General features: G+C 28.8%; 1 protein-coding gene and 1 non-coding gene across 3 annotated transcripts; both read left to right on the forward strand.

Moving 5' to 3' along the window:
* Positions 1-12,189: 12,189 nt before the first annotated feature.
* Positions 12,190-13,430, forward strand: LOC107021722 (uncharacterized protein At4g22758-like). 2 transcript variants are annotated; one of them, XM_027917516.1, is made up of 3 exons: positions 12,190-12,474; positions 12,511-12,929; positions 13,115-13,430. In XM_027917516.1, the coding sequence occupies exons 2-3, from the start codon at positions 12,533-12,535 to the stop codon at positions 13,279-13,281; spliced, it is 564 nt and encodes a 187-aa protein (XP_027773317.1). In that variant the 5' UTR covers positions 12,190-12,474; positions 12,511-12,532; the 3' UTR covers positions 13,282-13,430. The 2 variants fall into 2 exon arrangements, with proteins under 2 accessions (XP_027773317.1, XP_015077913.1); XM_015222427.2 differs by having other exon boundaries at positions 12,195-12,929.
* A 1,514-nt stretch (positions 13,431-14,944) lies between these two features.
* On the forward strand, positions 14,945-15,027 carry TRNAL-UAA. The gene has a single exon. It is a non-coding gene; the product is annotated as a tRNA-Leu (tRNA).
* Positions 15,028-23,862: the final 8,835 nt, after the last annotated feature.

The raw sequence follows: 23,862 nt of genomic DNA on the forward strand, positions 1-23,862 counted from the left end.
CCCTTACCGTTATACAAACGGCTCATATATACCCCTGCCGTTACAAAATGGCTCACATATACCCTTCATTTAATGAAAGTTAAAAAAATTAGTTTTAAATTTATATTTATTACTTTTAATTTTTGAAAAAAATTTATTTAGGGGTATATATGATTCTTCTATCAAAGTTCAAGGTATATTTTAATTTTTTAATACATAAATTATTTTTTGACTTCTTTTATTATAATTATTTGAGTTTCTTATTCTTATTTTATTTTTCTCTTTCATTCCTTTGTTTAAAGAAAAAAAATTTAAACTATTTTTTTGTCTATATTGTAATTTGATTTTTGTATTTGAAGAAAAAAATTTGGTCATCTACAATAAGTTTTACAAGAATATTAGTGAAACATAAATTAATTTGATTATCAAAATAATAATTCTAAATTAGTCATTGAAACCAAAAAAGTCAAAAAAATATGTTTGACGAGGATTAAATTTACTCATATGGTATTATATATTGTAGAAAAAAATGATTAAAAGTTAGATTAAAATTATCTTTTTTTTTCATTTCCGTTAGAGGAAAAGGGTATATGTGAGCCATTTATTTATAAGTAGGGGTATATATGAGCCACTTTCATAACAAGGGGTATATCAGCTCCAAATGACAAAGTTGAGGGGTATATCAGACCCTTTTCCCTAAAAAATATGTTGTGTGCTTTCTGAATAACAGGCTAGTAATATTGACAATTGTTTTACGTAATAATGAAAGCTTCGACCCGAATGGCCCATACTCAACTGGACTATTAGCCTCATATTCGTTTCCTCAATTTTGTAAGTTGTTATTATTCAAATTTGTCGATTTAAATATCAAGATATGGAGTCATAAAAAAGAAAATACGTAAAGCCTAATAAACGAACCATGCTTCCTCTTTATTATTTTTTATTTTCCCAATTTCACCCATGCTTACTGCTCCAAAAAATACACACATTCATTAACTAAACACAAATAAAAAGGATTAGAGAAATTATTGATCATAACAACTCCTGATCTCTGCCTTGTCATGATTATCTTAACGTTTGTACATCACAATCTGACCATATCAATATTATTAATATAATAATAATAATGGTGTTAGTTGAGGTCTTAGCAAGTGTGCTTAGTTCCATTTTATTTTAAAAATAACAACTCATTTCACTTGTTTAATTTGCACGAAACTTAAAGATTTTAAATAATTACATATAATAATTCGTCGTGTAGATATAAAACACATCTTATATTGTTGTTTTGTTGATATAATCACTTCGTTCATTTTAACTTGTTCAATATATTAAAAATAAATATCAATTTACTCATATTTATTAATTACAGTCATTTTTCAATACATTTATCAGAACAATCAATTTATTGTATTCAAAGGTGATACGTAAAATTATCAATCTTGTTATTTATTTTTCTTTAAGAGATATAACAAATCAATACCGGATAAGTAAAAATGAACAAAAAAAACTACATACAATGCTCTCATTATTTAGTACTGGAGACACATGTCTAAATTTCTTAGTACATACGCGCACCACTAATAGGAAAAAAAAGCATGAAGTGGAATAAGTACTATGTCATTTAGCCTTCTTATAGCATATATATATACCAACATGCGATAATTTATATCAACGTTAAAAAATGTAAAAATATAAAATTTTAGGAAGAAGTCACAAATTTATTTCGTGCCAAGACATAAAAGAGAAAAAGAATCTTACTTAAAATTTGAGGCGCAAAGAATCTCATGTGATTTTTTGATAGTCCTTGTTCTGTTTATTCCATCGACAAATTAGAGTGCATTCAGACATGAAGGATCCCCACTTTACCCAAAACTATACTGTTCCTTTATTTATCGCGATAAAATTAGAAATTTTCATTACAAAAATTTAAAATCAAAGTAAATAGACATACGAAATTTAAAATTCAAAGAAAAAATAGACGTACGAATTAGTTGAATGAGAAATTGACATTATATATAATATATTAGATAGTTCTAATAATATTTAAATATTATAATATTTCATTCATTGCAGGAGGTTACCCTGATTGGCTTTGCCCCTGTTTATTTATGCCATTTTTTAACATATAAAATGGATAAAATGATATCATGTTATCAAAAGATATTTAGGAATAATCCCTTCAACGCTAAAAAAAATATATACTATGTTAAATAACATGAAAAAGCTACATGCTATATCAAAGTAAAGATGGTTATCCTATCTTATCTGTGTTTTATATAGTTTATATCTATTTTTTTTATTATAAAAAAACATATAGTTGCTATGGATACATAATGTTTGACATCATGGGTTTAAAAATATTAAATAAGAGATTTTTCATAATTTATTATATTCCCTACCCAAGATCCCTACAACTTCCCTGGCAACTATAAAGAATTGTACTATACATTTGCTACCAAATTAATGTGGATATAGTTTGGCAAATACCCACTTTGTTTTAGTAATATTGATCAATTAAATTTATACTTTATTGAAAGGATACCAAACTATAACATTATGTACGATGCCTAATGCAATTAATTATGAAGTATTTAAGTTATATGCATTATCGATTCAAAAAATTCTTACACGTAACTCATATAATTTAATTTTTTTTTTTATTAATCAAACACAAGGTGTTGCTATTTTATTTTTCATTTTACCATTTCAGGCAACTTACTCATCCATAAGTTGAAAAGAACGTCTCATCGATCTTATTTGCTGTAAGCATGATCCTTAAACAAAACTACAAAAATTCAATCTATTTTCATAGTACTATTCCTGGAATTTTGTTCTTGCTCTTTGTTTATGGACACTAGTCTAGACTCCTTCATGGATCAGTACAAAATTAGAAATTTCGTCAAGAATGTTCATGATTTAATATGAACGTATAGAGAATACTTTTTAACCTGCTAATAATCTTCATGACCTTTAAAACACACAGGAAAATAAAAAATTCATAAGATAATCTCATATTAGTGTTGATTAAGCTCAGAAATCAAAGAGTAAGAGGCTAGTAAATCTATTTTGAAATAAAAAGTATCTACAATTTTCCACAATTCCAAATTGATAATTCATCCCTCCATAGCCACATCAGTAGGTATATAAATGCCGCAAAAAAAACCCAACTACTACTACTATGACAACCTATAAAGAAAAAGCAAGCGGACAACTTGTATCTTCATAAAATGTAACAACAAAATAAGACTATAATCAAAGTATATAAAACGTCAAATAGTAACAGAAAATCAAATAATAAGAAACTACAAAGTAGTATTATGAATACCACTAATCTTTTATCCTAATTTGAGTCCTCAATAACATGTTATCTAAGACAATATGCTTAGTTAGCTGAAAGTTGTCATGTCCTATTTAACGAGTCAAAAACCAAAAAGAAATATCAAGTATTGAATAATAGCTATACACGTGAAAGAAACTTAAATCACCTACAGTTTACATTTGAAAAATTAAAAATTAACAACTTACCCTTTAGTTTGCGATATGATATCATGATATCAAATTGAAGTTTTGTTTAGATATGCCATATGAAATTTTAGTGTTGTATATTTTTTTATAAACATAAAAATTCCATAAGTTTTAAAACTATTAAAATAGTCCGAATCGTTTATCCAATATTATCAAATAAACAAAAAAAAATCATAAAATCATAATTATAAAGTTATTGGTTCTCCATTTAAGTAATTGTTTCATTAATATATTTGAGTAAAAATAAAACACCTTTCACGGACTCTTCAAGATTTTATTACTCAACAATCGTGAAATATTAGTTAAAGTGATTATATGTTGGTGAGAATAATAAATTTTAAAAAATAATGATGTGATTATAAATTTTATTTACATGTGAAATAAATGGTTAGTAGATATAAATGTGGGTTGTTTTAAAAAAATATAAACTTGTGGATCATTTTTTGCATTGAAATATCTCAAATCATGATATGAAATCACCATGTAATTCCATATCATATTTTTTAAAGAATATAAAATCACATCTCATGATATGAAATCAACATAAAATTACATGTTCAAGCGCTAATTTCATCTCACGATACCATACGTCTACTAAATATAGCTATACATTTAAAAGTCTTCTTGATTGCTCATTTAACTGTTAGTGAACAGTGTTAACTGTTATAATAAAGGCAGTAACTTTCTGCCTTTCCAATATCAAAATAATACTTCATTTGATTAAAAGCATAAGATTTAAGAAATTGTGAACATAATAATGACAGAAAATAATTAAATACATTTAGGTAGAGGGTCAAGATCAAAGGCGTAGCTAATTCACTAGATTTGGTCCAAATTTCATTTAAAAATTCTTTGAATTAATATACGCATCATTAATTCACAATCTAATAATTTTAAAAAATTAGAATCACTCAAATTCATAAACTTAAAGTCTAGCTCGGCCAAGAACCTCAATGCCTTTGCCTTTGCCTTTTGCTCTACAGTAACTACAACAACTTAAACGGTGTTAAATTCATTCGATGTAAATTTAAATTAATAAATTATTAAATTTTTTAAAAACTAAAAAAATAAATATATCTTTTTAATGATTGAATATATAAGAAAAAAAAGAATCACAGTTTAGGTCAAAGCAGCTCAAAAATTTCTTTATCCACTAATTTGCCTCCTTGTTCCACTACCTAAAATCTCACTTTTCCACCATCTTCACGTGTCATTCAGTAATGCTGTCTAATTTCTAAAACTTTTTTTTGGTCAATAATAAATTAGTACTAAGATATTTTAGGAGTATTTTTATGTTAAAATATTAAATAGTTTTGTGTTGGATTTATTTAATAAAAAATAGTGATTTTTAATAGTAAATATATCACAAGTAGCTGCATAGTGATGATTTTAATATTTATATATTCATCATTCAGTATCAGAAACATATTTTTTAAATAAAGGTGAACCAAAATGATGCAACGTGGATGACTAGCTCATAAGACTAGCTTACAAGTGTCTTAATGGTAGGTTTTATCAAAGAAAGTTGTGTACTAATTGAAATTTGGGTATAAATAAAATTAAAGTTTATATCAAAAATCATATAAACTATAAAAATATCATATTTACTAATAAGAATCGTGGTTTAGCGAATGGATACGTTTCTTTCTTAATTAAATTTAATTTTTGACTATAGAAAATATTTTTTTAAAAAACTTATAAAACACCAATTCAAATATTATTGGATTTAAATTGGATACTGAACATTAACTTAATATCTTAAATTAAAAGATCGTTTAATTGAAAATAAGTTATTTTTATATTAATTATTTTAAAATTAATTATTCTCTATAATTTATCGGATCATGTATATTAACAATTTATCTCAACAATAACAATTACACATAACATTAGAATTTTATCCCACAATTATTTTTATTTCGAAACTATTTATTTTTATTCTTCGCTCGAAACGACTCCTTAGTTGACTTGAAAAGTACAACTTTTACGCAGAATTCTCAAATGTGTATCTATCCACCGATCACTTTGCCTACGTGTTGAGACATGACAAATCTTCCAATCAGATTTGTCCATTTTAATATGACATGGACAAATGGATGCCACCCCCACTTTACTTTTATAATGACCCCCTATTTTTTTTTTATATAATTATACAGTACTAGTTCTTTATTTATAATATAAAAATAAAAAGCTTGAAATAGTAACTTTAAAAAGTACATAATCTGATTATATTCAAATCAAATTGATAAAATCAAGTTCTATGCACTATATGTGCACATTCAAGTTTTGTGGATTCTACCTACAACTTCAATCTCTAAGGTTTTTGGAGGTCATCATAGTCTCAAATATTCCATAATTTTTAAAGGATTCATAAAAAAAATAAATATTAAATAGCCCATTAACTCTAAGTCATTATATTTTAGAATATTTCATAAGCTCTTGAATTTTCCTAAAGAGATCATGAGATAAACAATAATCCTCCTCAAAATGAAAGGAAAAATGAAATAAATATATTTTCTTTTAAAAAAACATTTTGAATATCTCATAAATCATTGGAATAGTTATAACGAGATCAAGAAATATGACCAGATTCTAATTCTTACAATAGAATATTTCAAGGAAACCCACAAAATTCTCATTTCATGAAAATAAAATAAATCCCAACAAGGTCCAGATTAATTTTATTATCGTAAATACGTCGTTTTACCCTTGAATTACTTAAATAATCAAAATAATAAATAAAATTATACCTATATTATTTAGTAAATAAATTCTATTTCTTAATACTTATGCGTAATTATTTTTTCGATTATTTTAAAATTTATTACCAACATTATTAAATTTACATACATACATAACCATATTATAATTAGCTAGTATGACATATTCTCTTCGAGAGAGAGCCGAGCCGCCCAACGCGAAATGACGACCATGAATTAATCTTTATTTAATATCAATCAATAAACTGTTATTAAGATATAAAATTATCTATTATTCCGTAACATACTAAATTATTTTTTTTTAGAAACCATCGATAGATATATATGTTAAAGGAAATAAAAATTATTTTGACCTTCTAAATGACAAGTACATCGAACAAAATTAAATAAAAATTGTATTTAATAAGTAAAGTAGTTTTGATAATCCAACATAAGTATTCTGAAATGCACTTGCGGAAATAACAAGTTTATGATAAGAATCTCATGATACGATGCGGCCTTCTGTCTATTATATATATTTTTAACGCATTTATTAAATAAATATTAATTAAAAAACAGTTTGATTAAATTACTCTATCTAATTTTTACTTTAAATCTTAATACTTCACACATTAATTTCCTCTCATGTATACAATTATAAACATGTACTCATACTAATAAAAATTAAACTAGATTCATTTACATTCAACACAAGAGTATCAATTCCCAAAGAAGGACATTCTCTTTTTGTTTAGTTATTTGAATTCGAGTCTTCTAGTTAAAAATAAAAGAGTATTTATTATTAGATTATATTTTTTTGGATTTTTATTCGATATTTGATTTCTGATATTCATATTGAAGCCCCACTAATCTAAAATTATAATTCAAAACTTCCTGTTCAAAGATTAAGGAGTACTTATCTCTATATCAGATTTGATCTTTTAATAATTAAAATTCAATTTATTCAAAAATTAAATAAATATATCGTAAATTATAAATTATATTAATTTGATTAAAAAAATCAACATATTTATCAAAGTGTTTAAATAAATTTTAACTATAAGTGACAAATAAAAGTAAACGTGAATATAAAATAGACCAACATTCGTAAAAAGGTTAAGATAGGAGTAGGAAGAAAAGGCAGAAGAATCGGGTCCACAGTTTCTTGTTTCTATGAACTCTCACTTCTGTTCTCTCTCTATTTTTCACAAATTTTTTTTAGCGACTTTTCGTTGGAGAGGTCGAAAAGGTACCTCTAAAACTTTTGAATTCGATCGGTAAAACAAAGCAACAAAAATGGGTACCGATCGAAATTGTTCATCTTCTTCGTATCTATGTAGCGAAGCTCAACGTGTTAATTGTTCAAAAGCGCAGAATTGTCTGTTAAAGATTCTCAAAATTATCTCCACTGTCCCACCACAAAACAACAATACTCCACCTTCGCAAAATCTCGATGGATTTGCTATTGACTTGAACATTGGGTTTAATTTAACGCCGCTGGAGATGGAGGAGGAATCTGGGTCTCCGGTTGACGGCGGTTTTGTTAGCAGTCCCGTTGTGGCGGAGTGCGGCAGCGGCAGCGGCAGTGTTGATTTTGGGAAATGCTCTGATATCGATGACGGTGGAGAGGAATCGTGTAGAAGTGTAGAAATTTTGCAGCTTGAGAATAATGGGGTTTTTGAGACGAGTGAATCGAAAGAAGAAATTGGGGAAGTGAAAGAGCAACAAGGATTTATGGGTTTACTAATTGAAGCAGCAACATTGATATTTGGAGATTTTAAAGACGAAAATCCATTTAAACTTGATGAGAAATTAAAAATGGATGAACACCACTACAACAACGACAACGACGTTACTGCTACTAAAAAACAGCTTAAACGAAGAATTAACGAGTACACAGAGGAAGTCATTGAGGATAAATCTTCATATCCATTGGTTCGATCAAAAAGGGGGAGAATTCAAGTTTTGCCCAACAAATACAGAGACTCCATTCTTGAGCCATTAACGCCCTTCTCAAGAATCCGATCAACCATTGTAACTAATAGACGGCGGTCCAAGTAGTAAGTAAGATCGATCACTCAATTTTCCGGTGAAGTTTGTACGTTTTGTTTTGTTAGTGTAATTTTAAGCTAGTAGTAACGGGAACTAGTTTACAATTCTGTAAACACTCATTTCAATTTGTTTTGCTTCATTTTGTACATTAACTTTGCGTGTGAGTTTGTTCACATTATGAATTCCGGAGTTATGATACAGGCATTAACAAGTTAATTTGTTATGAATTCTTACGATACAGAATATGTTGGGACATGCTCACCTAGGCACGCGTTAAGAAATAAGAATAGCTAAAAGTAGAGTAATATTGACGATGAAGATTCATATAACTAAGTTCAATTTGGTTTGGAAAATGTGTTAATTTTTAGGATTTGTTTCTTACACTATGGTAGGTTATTATTAAATGTCGAATTGATTTTTACAAACCTAGTTCATTGTGTTACAAGTTGAAACATTTGAAAACGCTTATATTTATTGGTCAAAATAGGTTCCAGTTTAATGTTGGACAAGGCAAAAAGGACATTCAAAGTTGAGCTTTTTTGTACTCTTGATTGGGGGCATAAAAGTTGAGTCTATATTTGGTGCTTAGTTCTTACTACAGTGAGGGGATTGTGTTGGATTCAAGTACTCACTAAATTGTGGTAGCATAGTAGCATAAAATGATAGAAATTTATGAAAAGGATACTTAAGTTTTAGTTTGACTCGATCCAAAATTTAAAAATTAAAATTCACTTTTGAGTCATAGTTTTTTTAAAAAATAAAAATGTGTGCATCATACCACCATGCCCTTTGAATTTTGAAATTTTAATCATTTCACGTAGAATATTATATTCAAAAAATTATTGAATATAGAAAGTAATATTTTCTTAAATAGACAACAAAAAGTAAAATATGTTATACTCCTAGAAGAATATGATAGAGAGGAGAAAGACACTTTTTACTTTTCTTGAGGGGTGTTTGATAATAGACGAAAACTTTTTATTTATTTGATGAAATAAAATAAATATTTCATTATAACACAATAAAAATACCTTTATAAGAAAATATATACTTGAAATAGCAAGGATAATAAATAGGATATAATTCTACTAGCAAATCAGCATCACAACAATTAAGCTTAGGCAACTGTTTACCAAAAATACAAAAATACCATAGTCAAGATAAAGGTGATGTAAGATTGTAGTCTATATCAATTTATTTGGAGTGTAGCTAGGTGTTTTTCCACTTCTCTTTGTTCCCCCTTTCGTATCCAATGACTTCAACTTTCAATATATATTCTTAATTAGGTCTAATGTCATTTATTATTGGGGCGGAGCTAAATACTGAGTACGAGTTTGGTCAAATTCAATATTTGTATTCAGAAGTTTATTAAATATATATAAGTATTAAGTTTTGAACACATTTTTTTTATACTTGAAATTGTGGTTATAAAATTTTAAATTTACAAATTCAAACTCTGACTTCACACTATATATTAACATTAAAAAAAAGTAAATGTTGCAACTATATTTTGAAGTAAATTAAACACAGGAGCAGCCTTTGGACCAAGAAAGATAACGTGTCCATGGAAGACTTTGACGGGAAAATTGGTTGATTAGGTCGTCAAAACTACCGTGTTCACTTCATTAATTTTACCTTTTTCCTATTTTGTCAACTTTTCAAAATAAACAAATATAAGCCAAGATTGAATGAATAACTTTCTACCCCTCGAAGAGAGGGAGTTGCTCAGATGGTAAGCATCTTTCATTTTTAATATGAAAATTGCGAGTTCGAGTAAGCAAGGGAATAAAAGGGTGGGAGGGTAAAAAAAACTTTCTACCCCTCATTTATGCATCTTAAAAAACAAAGTAAATGTTATGTGATTTGGTTAGAGTTCTGTAATCTGCATTGTCACTATTACAAAAAAAATCATTCTATTTCGAATAGAAGTAACACAAGTCCTTGACAACAATGAGAGAATTATAATTTGTTTATAACACACAACTTGTGTTTTTGAAATATTTTTCTATTTATTGGTTTGAACACAAATACCAATTAGGAGGAGGAGCTAGAAGTCTAAGTATGGATTTGATCAATATTTGTATTCAAAAGTTTATTAAATATGTATAAAATGAACACAGTTATTAACACTTGAAATCATCCTTATTCGCCTGTGATTCCAACATCCATCATGTACAAAATTGATAGGAGATAATTGATTCTTCATACTGTCATGAAGTTATATAATTGCAAAATACTTTGATCAAACTAACTATTGGTTAAGACTTAAGATCTAAGTTTAGTTACTTTAAATTAAAATGAACCATTGATATAATATGAAATATAGCTATAGTTGTACGTTGACTGTTGTTGGCAGCAGTTAACCATTGCTACTATAAAGGAAGAGTCTTGAGTTAAGTTAAAACTACTAAAGTTCTTTTGCTACAAAGTCACGCCCATAAGGTGTTTGCTTAAAGACTTTTTGGGGGACAGAAGACACATTTTTTGGTACCTTATAAGGCTGACTAGATTGCTGTCATCGAACATTATGGTTAAAATTTATGACAATGATTGCCAACTTAGGCAAGATAATGTGGGATTACAGTTCATGGCATGCCTTGATTTAGATAAATGGTGTATTAATTACTTCAACTTCTTGCTAGCTTGCCTACTTGTTTGCATATTATATGACAGACTCGTCAGTTATTTCCGCTCAAAAGCTTGCTGAACTGAAAGGCCTGTGCCAGTTTGAAGTTGCTTCCTATTTACCTAGATTTGGCTACGATTTCTTGAGAATGAATATAAGTTGTATAATATGAGTTGCTTTGAATGATTCTTCATTTCGTTACAATTTACAAATAACAGCGTCCTAATTAATTATTTTACCCCATTCCCAATCAAAGGAGATCAACAGTGGCACTCCATATCGTGTCCGCATTTTTTTTATTCAATAAATAAACTGAAAGTAAATACTATTTAATTTCACCCATGTTTTTTCTATCGTTTAATCATTCTGTTTAGAAAAAGTATGGAACTTGTCAATGATATGTTAGATAAAGTAATATATATCCCAACAAATTTTAAATTTTATTAATCAAGATAGATTGGGGATACAATTCCTTGATTCTACTCTTTTAAGATTTATTCATAATTCGAGCGCCGTTAGTGACGTATTTCTCGAACTAAAATGATTTAGATTTGGCCTCTCTGAATAATTTGCAGAGTATTCGAGATCTTGATCTCTTTATGGAAGGGAATTTAGTACCCTTTATATAGGCATGAACTAGGGTTTAGGGATGAATAGTCTCCAAGAATCCTTATCTGAGTTGAACACAGTTTGTAGAGTCTCAACTCGAAATTGAACGCATCTTGTTAGAGTCCCACAAAATTTCAACGTCTACAATCCCTTTTATGGAGTATAATTGAAGCTTACGACTTTCTTACTGTTTTTAAGGCCATAAAATGAGGAAAAAATGGTCTCGTAATATAAAATATTAAAAATATCTTAAATTGAGGATACTCGAGATGAGAAAAATAAAAATATTCTGTAAACTGAGATATTACATGAGATTATTTTATTTCACCTTTTATACGAGGATAGAATTACCTAATATCCCTAACCAAAAATAAAATAAATGGATGCCCAATTTAATACAAATGGTGGGAATCGTATTCTTTAGAAGATTTTTTTAGATATTAACTGATAATTAAATCATTAAAATTAATAAAAATATCATGGACCAAGCACATGAAGTTTTGGGGAATTATTGGCTCGATACAGTAGCATTCTGATTTCTGTCGCTAATATGATTAGTATTTTAATCACTCAAAGATAATGTGATAAGATGGATGGATATGAAATAATTATATTGATGAATTTATTATTAAATTTTCTAAAGAGCTCATTGGCTTATTAATAGTGCAAGCGTGTCACCAAATGTGTGGAGTTTTAACGTCTCAGTCACGTCGTCTCTCGACTCTAGAGCCGCAACGTACAAACATTACGGTCGTCGTTAACAGTAACAGTTAATATTAACTGGTAACCGGTAGTCAATCGGTACGCGTTTCGCTATTTAAAGAATCCGGCGACCGACCTACTCGGTTATAGGTTGACTCATTCACACAAAATAAATATGCCTATGCATCCGCTTCCATTTTCTTCATTCCTTCTCCACGTTGAACCATGAACTCTTCATTTTGCCCTTTGTTTCGTCCTTAATTACGATTCTACCACTCTGGTTATGGTCACCGCCGCTTAACTTGTCCATCTATAAACAAATCCATATTTCTACACTGTGATGGCATCTTCGAGAAGTTACCTGAGAGTAATTGAGGAGAGGAATCGGAAGGGAAAGTTGTCGGAGAAATCCATGTCGTTTGAAGGATATATCCCAGGGAGCACTTCAGAGATATCACGAAGAATTAGGACTGTTCCGGACTTATTCTCCGGCAAGGGATCTGCTGCCGGTTTTATGCCGGATTTACAGGTTAGGCCAAAGTTGACGAAGTTGCTATTGAATGTGACGATTCAGCGCAGTCCAGGCCCTGTACAGGTGCTAATATCACCGGAATCAACCGTTCATGATCTCATCGCCACCGCTGTACGGCACTACTCGAAGGAAGGAAGACGTCCGGCACTTTGCTCCACGGATTTGTTCGATTACGATCTTCACTATTCGCAGTTTAGCTTAGCCAGTAAGCATCGTTTGATTACACTTTTTTCAATATTCATTCAGAGTTGAATCTGAGCCGTACTGCAATTTGATTGAACAATAAATTGATAAAATACCATCACTATTACTATTGTTATTTGAATAATAATCGTGTGTGCTACTCCACTAATTTCAGGGGATAATTGATCATTTGATTGGTGGATACAGGTTTGGACAGGGCAGAGAAGTTGATGGCGTTGGGAACAAGAAACTTCTTTTTGTGCCCAAAAAAGTTAGGCGCGGAAACGTCGTCGTCTTTAAGATGTAAAAAAGAAGCTCAAACTGAAATCAGTGTAGATTTGCCTTGGCCAAAATTCATGGATTTCATGCTCTGAATAATATTTACAGCTTCACAACTTAGTGACTTTGTTTTATTCCAATGAGTTCTCTAAGTTGTTCAATCTCGCCATAGTTATTTTTAAAAAAAGGGTCGTGATTGTTGTGTTGTACATAAATCACTACTAGTATTTATTTTGAATAATTATTTTGTAAATATCTCAAAGTCGTATGTAATATATATACGCATTATTAAGAAATATTATCAATTTAAAGAAGTTCATCTTTAGTTAAAATTTTGAATTTAAATTTTCGCAGAAATGAGCCATAAGTACAAACGAACAAGCCCCAAATAGGCAATAGAGATATAATGCAAATTGAATTTTGTTAGGCTAATGAATTTTCCAAAGTCGTTTTCCCAGATTATTTGCATATATATATATATATATATATATATATATATATATATATAGTGGTTGGCTCATCGAATACAACTAATGTATTTGTTTTGGATACCTTGAAAAGACGAAGAATATAGAAATGGTCATCTTTCAATAAGTATCCAATGTATTATTTTTCCGTTTCATTTTTACTTAATCACTCTATCAAATTACATGTATCCTTTTACTCGTTCAAATTTAGCAAATTAGAGAGTTTATCACTTCCTCCGTTACTATTTATATTGTGTCGTCCTTACTAAAAATAGATAACCCTAAATATTTATCATTTCACAAAATCAATGCATAAATGACATTATTTGTTCTATTATTTTACCCTTGAGAGTTACTTGTATGAATTTGAGCAACATAAGAAATCTAAATATTAATTCATGTTCGTTGGTCAATTTAATTAGTTAAAACAAATAAATTTATGTTCATTTATTGAAAATTGATTTCTAAGAGAATATTAAATCAAAGTACAATTGTAATTGGCAAACTTACAGAATTTTTAAGGGATATGAAATCTAAATGTAATATATAAATAGAAATGAATATTCTTTTTTCATATTATCCTTAAAATTAAACAACGGTATAAAGTAATATTAATCAAATTTAGAAATTGAAATCATCATTAATAATGTTTGTTAGTAAACCTAGACCTTTGATTAAATATCTTTTTAAGAAACGTATCAAGTCAACAAGGGTCAAGTAATATGAAACGGACACCAATATAAAACAAACCAAATAAGAAAATAATAAGAATCTTGATTTTATACTACCCTATGAGACCAAGAAACTGATTTAACTCAACACAAAAATTTGATATAGCAATTTACAATTGGAAACGCTCCTAACAAGTCATTCTCCACTTGTCTAATTTAAATGATTGTACACCACTCTTCAAGGAAACTAAAAACACCTTTAATTGTCCATCACTTCTAGTTCTAGTAGTATAAGTGAAGGAAAATCAGAGGTTGATTTCTTCAAACAGCAACCAGATTTATTTATTTATTTTAAATTGATCACTTAAGTTTCTTTATACATAAAGTTGCACATTTTACCATGAATTAGTTCTTCTTTTTTTTAAAAAAAACTTTTACTCCTCAGCAATCGAACTTATAAACGTTCTTTAGGAATTAAAGTGATGCATAAACATAACTTATGGAATATTATACTACTAAAATATAAACTCATACTGTTGCTTTTAGGATTTTTTTGGTCTATCAGTATGCTGAAAAAATATTTACCTCAATAAAAATTAGCGAGATGTGTTGAACATGAAGGTGGTTTGCCCGAGTGGTTAAGGGGGAAGACTTAAGATCTTCTGCACATAAGTGCGCGTGGGTTCGAACCCCACAGCCACCAATTTTCTTCGTTTTCTTCACGATTTATCGTTTCTAATCTCTTCTACTCAATTCTTTTTGAGTCTAACTCTATTTTTGGACAGTCGCTTGGCTCTCAAACCGAGTCATTTGGCCTATGTGCTTCTCCAGCTATTGCATCCTTGCTCTCGCATATAGTCCACCACAAAGATCACTTTCACTTTTTCTCATATAGGTATCTTCATTTCTAATCTTATCTCTCCTAGTATAATCATATATAACATTCGTCGAAGCAAAAACATACTTGACATGAGATTTTATAAGTATCAACGACATATACTTATTATAATAAGAAATTAGAATAGCCTTCGTTTCATCCTGTCCCACTCTAATACGATAGTTTCAATGTTTTCTTAAAAGAAAAATTATAAACAGGAGGACTACAAACGTTGGACTACAAACGCTGTTGTTGTAGCTTATCATACAGTACGTTCATAAATGTTATACATAGTGGTCATTTGGTAGAGAATATTAGCAAAAATAATACATTTGTTTGGTACACTTTTTCATGCTAATACATTCTATTGAACATTATTTTTATAAACTCGATCAAACGCCCCCTTTGTATTCGATGGGTAATCTTATTTTCCCTTTTTCCACTCTAATAGCGAAAAAATTAATCCAAAAAAACACTTACAATTTCATCCGTAGTTACAGATTACAACTTTTACTTCTTTTTGTATCTTAAAGTTTATTTTGTTACCATTTACGCTGTATATGATGAAACTTCGTATATCAATGTGGACGACTGGACGCAATGAAAATGCAGACATTTGTGCAACTTTTAAATCTTAGTTTTCTTTCCTCCACATTTTTTTAGAAAAATCATATATAAAACATGGTGTAAATCGGTGTTTTAAAAGGTAGAGGTATGAGGCAAGACATTTTATTTCATATGGGCGAGACATAAGTTTCGAGATACGGGGCATAACTGCATAAGTCTTATGGATCTACGGGATCTTTTTATTACTAAGAAAATAAGCAAAAGTAAAACTTTTAATTATTTTTACAAATAAATTTTAATAAATAACCTATAATATAGAAAAAATATATATTATGATTACTATTTGAGAAATATCATTACACCAATAGCAAAATATATGATTTAAAGCAAAAAAAGGTTTGAAGAGAACTCAGGGTGTACATTTTTACACCCAAGACCTATGTTTTACGCTTGGAGTTTACGTCCCAAATTCTAAAACTTATGCCATATGCATCTATGTCTTCAATTTGCGCCTGAAGCATTTTTGATACACCCTGCCTCGCGACTTGCCCCAAAAAACATTTTTGAAAACACCATTTATTATTAAAAAGTCTAAAATAGCCATTTTTGAGATTATATTATTTCACCTTTAATAAAAATATTTATATAAAAAATGTTTAGATGTTAGAAATTGAAAAATCTTATGGCACAGACGTTCGATTGAATCAAATTTATGTTGGGTATTTCTTAACATCAATGACCATTTCATCTTTAATAAAATATACGTTAACTTTTATTTTTGTGCACACATTAATATAATTATACAAAGAGTGGACCGTAATCAAATACGTGAATTCATGATGTTTCAGAGAACTAATTGTTTTATATGTATTTATTTTTTTAGAATTAATATATTATTATTTGATGGCATTCATGCTAAAAAAAAGTTAAAAGAATTTAATTGATGGAGTGTATGAGATATTTATCTTAAGGTCTAAGGGATCAATTCACTCTTCATACATTTTTTCCTTCTATTTTTAGGGGTATGCTGATATATTAAAAATTTTAGATTCGCCTTTAAATTCGAAGGAAATAATATTTTCTCTTTATCAAAATATTTCCTTTTGGATTAAAAACTCATTAGAGAGCTCAATATAGATGTGAGTAATTCAGTGTGAAACAAATTTGTTTTCGGCCAACTTTTAGGCCCAGACTAGTAGAGGTATACTTTTTTGAGAAAATTTCAGAAATAGTAAATTTAATAGAAATAATAAAGCTTTATAATTATACTTTTGATAACTGTGCTCTATAGTTATAGTTTTATTTGTTATAGAGGTTACAATTATATATTTCGGTCTGTTTGTATATTTCACTTGTGATTATACAAATAGGGTAAGTATATATAAAAATTTTATATTTACATATTTAGGAATTATTCAAAACTTTAATTATATCTGATATTTATATTTATGTTAATTTATACAAATTTAAAAATTATACAAATCTGACTTATAGCAAGATTGGACAAAACTTTAATTGCGAATTATAATTTCTCCTAAATAGTAGCTGTAACATTTAATATGATTTAAGTATTTGTTATTCTACACAATTTTTCCTACTTTAAATGAGTAAAGTTTACTTCAAGCAACTAACATGGTTTTTAATTATGTATGTTATTTAATTTTTCTCATTTATTACTTGTGAATTCAACACATATAAATTCAATTTCAATGAATGAAAAATTAACATAAATAAAAGGCATATATTTTATTTCATTTCATATAATGATAGCATATTGAAATGTAAAATTAAAAACATAGATATAATTAGCAAGATCTAATTGCTCAAAAATTGAAACTTAACGAAGAATTTTAATTATTCTTTTCACAAGACAAAGCACTTCCAAGGATTTCATAAGGAAAAATAACACCACGCTCCTTCATTTGCTTCGCCATGGCTTCAACTTTCTCCATTGCTGCTACGAAGAGCCTTTCCAGTTGTTGAAGCTCATGAAGCTTCAATTCTTCCACAGGAGTTTTTAGCAACTTCTCAATGTCGGTAGGCTCCATCTTGATTTCCACAGCTAAACTTTACTTCGAGGAAGTAAAAAAATGTGATATTAAATATTAATATTATGGATGTATTTATAGTGTTAGAAAGCCACATTATTTGATAAAATAAAAGAACAATAATTGTGTTGCCATAATTGGCAATAGAATATAATAATTTAGTGCATTTCCAAGTTTGGATCTTTTACTCTCAATTTTGGACCTTCATATTTTCAGTGAATTGGTCAACCATCTTCAATTCAAGATATAGCAAAATACATATTTATGAAAGTCAAAAAAAGATTGAAAACTATTTTGACTTTTATTTTGTTGGTGTAAGCATAATATTCTAATATGTATAATGGCCTTAAAATTTGGTCATAATTTGCCAGAAAATTTAAAAAATTATAATATTTTTTTATTTAAAATAAACTGAACTTTTTTTCCATTTTTATTAAAAGTTATTAAAGCTAAAATGTAAGAATATTTTTAAAAAGTAAAATTACATAGAAAAAATCTCATTCTAACCATTCTGGGAAAATAAAAGTCAAAATGATTTTCCATTTTTTTGACCCTCAATTTCCTTCATATTCTCAATAATTGGTCAACCTTCTTCAACTCTAAATATACTAGAATAAATATTTATAAAGGTAAAAAAAAATTGAAAATCATTCTGACTTTCATTTGCCGTTTTAAGCATATATATATATATATGTATATATAATATATATATTAGACCGTAAACTTGACTTCAAATTTTATTTTTGACCTTCAACTTTCATAATGCACAAACAGACACTTTAACTATGGAACTTTAAAATAAATAAACACATGTGTCCTACATGACACAATACACGTAGGACACCACGTAGGACAAAAAATGATATGTTGATGACATGTAAGACATATGTGTCTATTTGTTCAACTTTAATACAAGTTTAAGTGTCTATTTATGCACATCCAAAGTTACAGAGCACAAATGTGATTTGAAGCCAAGTTAAAGGGCACATTTATATATTATGCCTATATATATATATATATATATTGTGCAGATGATTACTACTTAATTACTAATAAGTTAATTCTTGCAAATGATTAGTTACCTTGTTGATTCAAGAGGTTTAATCATTAATGAAATTTTTATTTTGTCCCAATTTTATGTCAATTTGAATTTAATTTGACTCTTATATCTGAATTTTGGTTAAAATTAAAATATAAAAGCTATTAATTATAGAGTAACTTGATCACATATAGCAAACATAAAAATCACATTAGTATGTTATAATATAGTTTACATAATTACGCTCCACAACAAACATAAATATGTATATTTCACTAAACATATACAAAGAAAATAGTTGTATAATTCGCTATACATATATAAAGAAGTAACTGTATAATTCGCTAAACATATATAAAGAAAGCAGTTGTATAATTCGCTATACATATACAAAAGAAAGCAGTTTAGTAATCTATTTCGGTATACATATACAAAAGATTAATTGTATAATTTGTGTGTATAAAGTGATAAAGAGAGAAAGACGAAAAAAATTGAACATGGGAAGATTGTATTTGTATCGTCATAAGTTTATACAACGAAGATATATGCATTTGTACTTGTATATGCATTTTTTCTCACTTTATACAAACACAATATATAAATTTGTCACTACAACAAAGATGATCATTAATGGCAATAAATTCTTACATGACGCTAAATATATATTTTTAGAGGCAATTAACACTCTTTGTATATGTCCATAAAGTCTTTAGCGACATTGCATCTAATGACACTTAATTAATGCCGGTAAAAACTTTAACACTCTTTATTAATAGATTTTTTTATCACCGCTAAAAGTTGTTTTTGTTATAGTGTGTATTTGTATGAAGTGAGAGTGACGAGCGATATCTGGGAGAGTGACGAGTGAGATCTGGGAGAAGGGAGAGAGGCGAACGAATATATATGTATATATACAACTTTCTCTCGCTTTATACAAACACAAACGCATTTCATACATTTGTGTTTGTATAAAAGCGAGAGATGCGAGTGAGATTCCACCAGGGAGAGATGCGAAAATAGCAATAATTTGTTATAGGGTACAATTAAATCAAACTATGTTTAATTTTGAATTATTAATTTACTATTATATACAATTTTCCCTTAATTATATCAAATATAAAAAATTCTCCTATTTTCTCCTCTATTTGAATCGTAAGAGCTTTTTTATCGACGCTGCACCCCCATTTACTCAAAACCCTAGCACGATTTGATCATTTAATAATTTTTCTCATCTCTTGGCTTTTGACTTTGGAATAAATTAGCAATGTGTAAAGAAACTGTTAGGTTTTATTTGTCCTAAATTTCTTACCATAAATAGTTTTCCTTTTAGGAAAAGGTTTTGGATTGACTAATCCTTTTTCTGGTAGGAAAAGGTTTAGGACTCTATAAATAGAGACTTGTTCCTTCTAACTTAATCAGCATTCACAATGTAGTCTTAAGGGCTTTGAGAGTTTTGGTTAGGGGGAGAAATTGTGGGTCACAGCTGATACGTTATCACTTGTGTGAACCTCCCATGTATTCTAAGTGAATTTGGTTGAGGTTGTTTCCCTCTGTATTTTGTACTCTCATATTTATAGTGGATTGCTCATCTCCTTTGTGGACGTAGGTCGATTGACCGAACCACGTTAAATCTTTGTGTCTTTTGGTATATTTCTCGTTGTCTTCTTACTCGTGGTCTTTTGAGGTTTGCTTTGCTAGCTTCCGCATTTACACCTGCTTATTTTCGATCCCAACAGAAACCTCAATCCATCGCTTCAACTTGCTATGCAGCAAAAGATGGTTATCTATAATATTTTGATACTTTCTCCATTCCATTGCTTAAGATTTGCTATTAGTTTGACAAATAACTATCTTTATGTCACGATTTAAATGGTCCGGAATGATACTCACACTAATACTCTCGTGGGAGAACCAATCGAATCCAAGTCTCAACCTACTTAGAACCATTCAAAAATAATATAATATTTGAATTCAATTGAGTTTTTATAAATAAATATCAAGTTCTAAATTAAATACGATTAATTCAATATCTAAATAGCTCTCCAAAAAACTAAATGTCGTCATACAATAACTTCTAACTAAAAAATCTATACAAATGTCCAAATATCTAACTTAGATAAGGTGTCTCAACATTTGAAAGGCTTGACAAGAGTTGTTATAATGATCCACGATAGCTTGAATACAGAATGCACACTCTTGGATCAAAAACTACTTCTCACATAAAATTTAGGTCTTGAAGGAATCTTTGGAGTATGATCTGCGCCTCAACAACAAAAAAAGTAGTATTAGATATTATCATTACAAATCATTATATAATAGTAGACATCATAGACCGACTCAATATAACAGAAAACAACACATAAGCCAACAACAAACAGACCAGACTTTACCATGGCTCTAGTTGGATTCAAACCGTATTCTCATGGGTGAAACCTATAGCTTGTATTATCACAATACACTTTTATGCTTTCTCATGGGTGTACTATTCATTATATACTAATTTCTGCCAATTTCTCAAGATAAATATACATATATACACATGATTTTCTGAAGTTAACGGATGCGCGTGCACCCACTCAACATGTGGGCCCACCTCTGCTCACAACAGTAATATAATTATTAAACTGCTCATACATGTTAAAGATCTTACTTTATTTCAATAGCCATGTCTTGTAAGGAATCAACTTTGTCCACATACCATAGGTTATAAGTATTCATTGTGTCAATGTTTCACAATGACTATTTCATGACATCAATTTTTACCATACCTCTCACAATGTCTATTTCAACAAATTTTAATTTGAGGTCTGATTTTGTGGATTTTTCTAACTATAGTGAATCAATATTTTTGTACGCGTAGCAGTGATCTATGAGCCTGAAATTGTGTCTATAAAGTTTAGATTAGAAAACTTTATAGTATGTTGAGAAAAAGGTGAAGAGAAATATCTCTCTACTTCTATTATTACTGATATGTTTTTGGAGAAAGATAGTTAAACAATGCCCTTCCACTCCAGGACTATTTTGGGCTTTCACTTCAAATTAAACCATGGAATGATGAATATGCACAAAGGCCTGATACTACCAAACAAGTGTAGCCCAAATAATGTCACAAATTGGATTAAGGCCCACATGATACAATATGTTGCTAACTTACAAAATTAAACTTCTGAACGACACATTAATAAGAGTGCTAAAATCTTTATCGACAGTAGTTAATTGACAATGGATCCAATATCGCTAAAGGCTATAGAAACATTTACAAATTAAAGAGTGTTAGTTGTCATTAAAAAAATATTTTTGATATAGTGAAGGTTGATGTATTACGTACGAATCGATTAATACGTGGCTAGAAATGAGTCTTATATCCATAAAATAACTTCAACAATTTATTTAATTTCATATGCATATACTACAGTTGATTTATGAAGGAGAGTAATATGTTGTAACATGATGGTGTGTAAAAAAAAGTTATAAGTCAGTCTTGCTGAGAAAGTTGTTCTCTTGAGGCATGGATGTAAATCAATTGGAAGTTAATAAAATTTGGAAATCATGTTAAACTAAAATTAGAAAGAGAATATTCTGTGGGGTTATATATTGTATATATAGACAAGAAAAAGTGACCCCTTAGAATTGGAGCTATCATAACATTAAATGAAGGAAGTATATGTATACTAGCTAGCTAGTACTTGTAATATTGCAAATTATGAATAAGAAGAAAAAGACAGCAAAATGAGAGAGACCTCTCAACCAACAAATTAGGTGCCTGTTTGGTTCAGCTTAAAAGCTGGTCAAACTGACTTAAAAGCTGATTTTTGACTTATTTAGCTGTTTGGCAATACTCAAAATAACTTATTTTAAGTTAAAAAAAACTTATTTTAAGCCAAAAGTTAAAAGCTGGGGCAGGGGTGCTTTTTTTTTTTTAGCTTATAAGCTGTTTTAAGTTGACCACATTTTTATCTTTTTGCCCTTAATATTTTTATACAATCTCCAAATTACCCACATAACCCTAACATCTCTTTCTTTCATTTTTCCATTTTCACGATAGGCATAGAAACTTCAGCATTTTTATCCAAACACATAACTGCTTATTTTAAAAATAAGTTTCAGCACTTTCAAAAGTACTTTCAAAAGCTACTTTTTTAAAAGTTCTATTACTCTTGTTGAGATGTGATTCATGGTCTTGGATCCCACCTTACTATACTTGTCATTTGTCAATGTTTTATTGTAAGTGAGGGTTAAAATAACTTAAATTTATATACTTTTAATATGGTGTCATATTATTTATTTTAGATTAAAACCGTACAATTTTTCATAAAATGCGTCAAATAATTAAAAAGTTGATTAGATAAATGCTAGCATATTGTTTTATAATAAATAAAAAGAATAAAACAAATTATGTAACAAAAGAAATTGAGTTATTGCAAAGCTCATGCCACCCTTAAAAGCTATTTCAATCCGATTAGAATATAAATTATTATGGCTGATCGTTTTTCAAGATTTTACAACATTTTCAAACACATGCACGTGTGATTAACAATTTTGAGGTTGCACAACATACTCTATAAGCAAAAATGGACGGAGAAAATACTATTTTTTTCTAAAAGGGATATCAATTCGATCATTAACCAGAGTCAAGCAATTAAAATGAAATAGAGAAAATATATGTATATGGTGCACCATTCTAGACAGGTTTTTTTTGTGAAAATTGTGGCCATTCATGATCAATATGAGGGTGAAGGTGAGGCAGCAGATAGAACCTCCAGAAAACATGTTATCAAAGAGAACTCCATAAGCTTGTGAGTGTGATTTAACCTTTGTAGCTACACCTACCTAAAGGAAGTCATCAAAGAATCCACTAAATCTAGGAACCCCTTCTAAATTTATTAATTATGTTGCTATTTAGACAAAAGTAATTTTTCTTTGTTATACAATAAAATAATTTAATAACTTTTAAAGTAAAAATTGAAAGATCACATGTAAAATATCACCTACTCAATTTTACTGTTC

The sequence above is a fragment of the Solanum pennellii genome, chromosome 6 (genome assembly GCF_001406875.1).
Source record: "Solanum pennellii chromosome 6, SPENNV200".
NCBI classification, from domain to species: domain Eukaryota; kingdom Viridiplantae; phylum Streptophyta; class Magnoliopsida; order Solanales; family Solanaceae; genus Solanum; species Solanum pennellii.

Bases quoted from the DNA above. Each gene is read 5' to 3' on its own strand.
- LOC107021722 (XM_027917516.1), top strand. From the start codon at position 12,533: ATGGCATCTTCGAGAAGTTACCTGAGAGTAATTGAGGAGAGGAATCGG. The intron at 12,930-13,114 runs GTAAGCATCGTT...TGGTGGATACAG, and splicing joins TTCGCAGTTTAGCTTAGCCA to GTTTGGACAGGGCAGAGAAG.